The sequence below is a fragment of the Nicotiana tabacum genome, chromosome 6 (assembly GCF_000715075.1).
Source record: "Nicotiana tabacum cultivar K326 chromosome 6, ASM71507v2, whole genome shotgun sequence".
Classification (NCBI taxonomy): Eukaryota; Viridiplantae; Streptophyta; class Magnoliopsida; order Solanales; family Solanaceae; genus Nicotiana; species Nicotiana tabacum.
Window position 1 is genome coordinate 158,892,152 of NC_134085.1, and position 5,684 is coordinate 158,897,835.

Consider the following 5,684-nt stretch of genomic DNA (forward strand, 5'->3'; position numbering starts at 1 on the left):
ATATACATTTTGTATAGAATAATTATATGGAATTATCTAATTGTAAAATGGCTCTTCTGGTGTAACATAGACGAACTGCTAATTGGTAATTAGAATTCATAATTAAATTGCTAAGGTTTCGGGAGCTTTTATCATTAGGAGTATAATTAATTGGTGTAGTAATGAAGACAGGTAGTAAGAAGTTATTGGCTGGATTTAACATTACGGAATTCTCTTCCCTTTTCAATAACAAACGAGAATGATTAGAGTAGCCAAACGAATTCTGGGATTCTTCATCATCAACACAAGTATTTTAAATCAAGTTAAACGATAAATAAATGAAAATGGTTGTGAACTGTACGCAAAGAACTAGAAAGAGGTCAAAGTCACTATACACCAATCCGATCAGATATATGAAAGGGATTGATTTATTCATCTATAATACGAGAAGAAAGGTGCATTGAGAGGTTTTATTACAAGTCTAGTTGGAAACCATGCTTTCAGTTTCTTGCACAAAACCATCTCCTGTCCAGTCTTTGTCTGATTGTAAACCTTTCTTAATGGCTTTCCTTTGGCGTATTGCTTCTTGTTGCCTTTTAACCAAATCCGTGTGGGTTGTGAAGTACTCAAGTGACGACCTGCACGCAATACATATCCAAATTATAAACAAAAGAATCCCCTTGCTAGTTATAACTTTATACAGTAGCAATGGAAAAGGTCAAGTGTTGGGCAAACTTAAGGAAACCACAGAAGCGGATTTAATAGGAAAAAAGTTCAGAACCCAGTCAAATGTATGAGAGTGATTGATTTGGTTAATTTTGAGTTAAGAACTAAATGTGGTTAAATTCTAGTTTTTTCTTTGACTTGTTTTAAGTCCGTGTTGGACTAGAATGAACCCCACTTGGCCAAACAAATAACAATAAATAACGCAACCTAGTTCTTGATATTCCAGCTGAGCGTTAATTCTTTCTTCTTCTTTTGAATGGATCTAGTGTCTCTCAGTGTGTGTGTATTTGTGTGCGTGTGTGTGAGAGAGAGAGGGAGTGGAGCAGAGTACCCCCTAAAATCTTCTATTGACGAAAAATTGTGCTTTCTCATGAAATCTTTCAGCTCAGAGCACAACGTTTTCACAAGTCCATATCCATGCATCATGACACCGGTACAAACCTACATAATAAACCAATAAAGATTTGTCATTCCAAGATAATGTCATGCAGGAAAGGACAGAAAGAAACAAAGAGAAATGAACAAACAAATAAATTAAAAGGAGTTGCCCATGAGTCTAGCTCGAAATGCCTAGTTTAGTAACTCTCTTCCCCATTTTACTGAAGTGTCACTAAGATCACAACTCAGAAGAGATTTTTATTTAGTAAAAGTTGGAAGCGGACAAGAAAAAGTCCTAATTTGGTTTAGGCCAAGGAGATTTTGCCCCAATTTGTATAGTCACAAACAGACCTGTACAGTATTTGCTCCGAGAAGAATAAACTCAGCAGCATCACCACCTGTCTCGACTCCCCCAATAGCAGAGAGTGAATAGTCCTTATCTCCAAATTCTGACTTCATCATCTGTGCAATGTTCATTACTTTTGCAAGAGCAATCGGGTGCACTGCCTTTGCTGAGTAGCCTCCAGGAGTTGAGTATCTGAGGCAAACAGTAGAAAATGAATTGCCAGGGATCATAATTAAAAGCAGAAAATTTGAATTCAGCATATTTCTCAATGTAGAGATACTAACCCCTCAACACAAGGCTCGGGCCTTAAGGTGTTAAGATTGATTCCCATAACACTCATGATTGTATTTATGGCAGATACTCCCTCGCACCCTTGGTTAAGAGACACCCTAGCCGGCTACAATCCAAGGGACAGAAATTAGACACAGAAGACATAATTCTTACACAACAGAATGCTGATAACTTGTCAATCATGAGCGAACAACAAACTAGTGGGAGGACATAATTACAGTAGGAAAGGTTAGTGAAATGGTTTATTCCAGACATTGAGATTACTAATGATGACAAAAGTCACACTATTTTAAGCCAAGGTGGTCCTTTTACATGCCAAAATAATAATCATCTGATAGCTCTAAGAACACACAATTATCACACTTCTCATGTCCTTTAACAGTCAAGGGCGTATGCGCCTTATACTATATGGTGTCACGAGACACCGCTTGATCGAAAATTTTCACTAGATATTTATAAGAAAAATGAAAATATTGGGGTAATGTATAGAAAATGACACCGCTTATGATTATAGTGATTTATTCATTTGTCCATTTCTTCATATTATGACATCGTTTATGTAAAATCCTGCGTACGCCACTGTTAACAATCATTCTCAACTTCATTCAAATTGGTAAAGAACGTATCATTATTCCTTTTTCTATGATTGGAAACTGCAATAGAGGGACCTTGCAACCAAACCGAGCTTAATCTCCAAACACGTAAAGGGGTCACAAATCTTGTAAGATGGAATGACTGGAAAAAGATATTATGCCACGTCATCAGGTTGATCTAGCGAGGAAAGACGGAGAATCCATCTTCCACAAAACTAACAGCATATACAAGCCCCACAATGCAATTCCCCCCTACTTTTGGCTTTAATTGCGAGAATGTTTTAGTAATACAGAAAGAGTACAGCATGATGTAGAGGAGAAGTTATGACCAAATTGGATCATGTTTTGGACATTTAAGTAATCTATCATCTTTGCTATAAAATGCCATGCCGAAATACCTTTGTAATGTCGGTGATATTAGGGGTCATCTTTGCCCAAACTGGAACTGTGGCTACAGCATTAATCCAGCCACAAACCTCCTCCAAGAGATCGCAATCTTGACCAACAGCAGCACCCATTCTACGTTCTGGCATACCATGAGGGCATGAGAAGTTGATCTCAATGGCATCCTGTAAAACAGAATCAATACAGAGACAGTTACAGCAACTCAAGAGAATCAGCATGACAACACTACTATAATGCAGAACAAAATTTTATTCATTAAGTCTTCGCATATGCTTACAATTCCAGTTTCCTCAACTTTGTAAATAAGTTCCTCCCAAGCAGCTTTGTTGTACTCTTCCATGATAGAAGCAATAAGTATCCTATCCGGATACTCTTCTTTCAATTGCCTAAACTCTTTCAGCATTGTTTCAAGAGGTCGATCACTTATGAGCTCAATATTCTGCCACCCGATAATTTGTCCTTTGGCAGAACCATTTGATCCTGCTCTTAATTTAGCATATCTTGGGGTCACATTTTTAACTTTATCGGCTTCCAAAGACACCTGAGTGAAGAAAACAAATTGATTAAAGAGGAAAAGAATTGCTTTCGGCATAAAACAGAACGAGAAAGGCATGCTTCTTAATAAGATATTCAACAGCATTTGTGTCACCAACTCATTTGAGGGACCATCTCGAAAGTGAATAAATCATTAAGAACTTTATTAGCGATTATGTACTTTATTCGGAAAATAAGCTTCATTCCTTCCATATAGTTTAAATTTTTTATGTAGGAGACTCTGATATGTGGTTAACTAACAATTTTCAATAATAGTACTCTCTTCTCATTCTTACAAGTAAAAAGTTTTGATCTCAACTTTCAGTGGACAACAAACATCTTTTTAAAAGTAAAAAGTGCTGACTGATCTCACTTTCCAGTGATAACATCGTTTTAAGGTTTACTTGGTGTAGAACTAGCAGATGCAGAACAACTACGCAACAAGTTGCTGAATGATTAATCCAAACATCTTGATCCAGGATCCTACATAGATAATCTCCAATCTCAGAACACCTAACAGCGGATCCTCCAAAAACGGTGTTGCACATCTGTCGGATCCTCAAAAAATAGGATTCTCCAAAATGTATTTTTGGAGGATCGACACTGGTGCAGCTGCCAGTTTGAATGATCGAAGCAACACGGACTAACAAAGAAGATCTGTATATTCATTAGATTCACTTGGATAATCCCAAGTTAGTTGCAAACAACAACTCAATTTAGCTTCTTCTTTTATTTACTCATCGTATTTAACCGAATTATAACAAAAAGTAGAAGTAACAGATAACAACTGGAACTAGATCCACCAGTAAAAATAAAGAAGTGGTAAGGTTGAAAAGATTTACCGTTTTGGCGATAACACCACCCCAGCCTTCATCAAAGGCTCTTTTCATCACAGTATAGTTGGTCCCAGGAGGACCCGACCCGATAACGAATGGGTTGGGCATTTTCAAACCGTTAACAGTGACGCTGAGATCGGGCTCCACAGCTGAGGCCATAATTCTGAACCCAACTCGGTTTCTACCGTAATTCGAGCTCAAGGACCTACGGGGCCGACCCATCATAGGGAATTCAGCACCCGAGTTACCATCAAGTCCAATTCTAATTCGTTGAGCCAACCCAAGTGATGCCATAGCTGAAAAAATTTGATGAACTCGGTTTCTGACTCAGTAGCAACTCGGAAGTCGGAAAAGATGAAAATGAATATCTTAGGAATCTGGGTTGGGAAAATAAAATTGTATTTAAATAGCTGTTGCTTGTAGTTGTTGAATTGTACCTTGTAACGAGGAGTATTGTTTTTTCAGAGATGAAGATTAAAGAGTTACGTTTTTTAGTTAAATGATGACTGAAAATGCATGGAGATGACCTGTCGATGGTTCATTATTTGCGGGTTTTGATTAAAAAAACTTTTAAGAAGTGCCAAGAAAATGGGTAGCGGAAGTAAATCTCGAGTGTTGTGGTCTTGTGGACTAGTAGTAAGGAAATGAGCTGTTCTGACTTCTGATATTGGGATTTTATCCCTTTGCATGGGCTACTCTCTTTCTACGACACCGTTTCAGGATAAATCACATGTTTGCATATACACTTTTCACGGTTAATCAAGGTTAATTTATATATACCGTTTATCTACGAGTAATAATTAAATTTGATTAGTGATTTTAAAGTTATGTGATTTAGTTCGATACCAATTAATAATCAAGAAATATGAAGTAGAAATAAAATAAATAAGTGAATCAAATCAATATTATTCAACAGTAGTGACCTCAAGCTTAATGACCTCGAGGTGGGTTTAGAACAATTAGGCAAGAAAAGTAAAGTAAGAACATCAGAGCTAATGATAATTCTGATGAACAGTAGGCGAAAAAGTAGAGAATATATTCTTTTCTCAATGATTAGATGATGTTAAAAATGATTGGGGTCCCCTTTATATAATAGAGAAATCCTAAATAATGTATATTTCTATTTACAGTAAGGAATATTCTTGGTACAACTATCTAACCGCCTAGTACGGAATCGTACAATCCTATTCCGGGATTTGCGTCATGATCTTGGGGACGTGGCAGGAATCTAGCTCATTCTGTTACAAATCCATAACGGTACTATTTCGGGGTCAAGCATACTTGGCCTCGATATATTCCTTGTACTCCTATCTTTGGGCATTGCACTCTGTCTTCGAGCTCGAGTCTGGTCCATCGGTCTCGAACTCGACCTTGCCTGAAGTCGGGCCTAGGACGGACCCTCGAGCCTATAAATCGGAGGCATATAATTTTGACCGTATACATATATATTTTTACCTCATCAAATCACTTAACCTTGCTAATTAGTATAATTTGATGTAAACGTTGTGTGCAAATAAATTTTTACATTTGAAGGACTGTCACTTTACGCGTTCCTCATCAAAGAGGACTTTATTTTTAGTAGAACTCTTAGAAGTT

General features: G+C 37.2%; 1 protein-coding gene across 1 annotated transcript; it reads right to left on the reverse strand.

Annotated features, from left to right (window-relative positions):
- Nucleotides 1–263: 263 nt before the first annotated feature.
- LOC107809767 (dihydropyrimidine dehydrogenase (NADP(+)), chloroplastic) lies at nucleotides 264–4,741 on the reverse strand. Its single transcript, XM_016634456.2, has 7 exons — nucleotides 4,095–4,741; nucleotides 2,996–3,259; nucleotides 2,712–2,882; nucleotides 1,714–1,826; nucleotides 1,435–1,621; nucleotides 1,037–1,146; nucleotides 264–617 (listed from the first exon to the last, which is right to left on the reverse strand). Exons 1-7 carry the CDS (start codon nucleotides 4,380–4,382, stop codon nucleotides 461–463), a joined length of 1,290 nt encoding a protein of 429 aa, XP_016489942.1. The 5' UTR covers nucleotides 4,383–4,741; the 3' UTR covers nucleotides 264–460.
- Nucleotides 4,742–5,684: the final 943 nt, after the last annotated feature.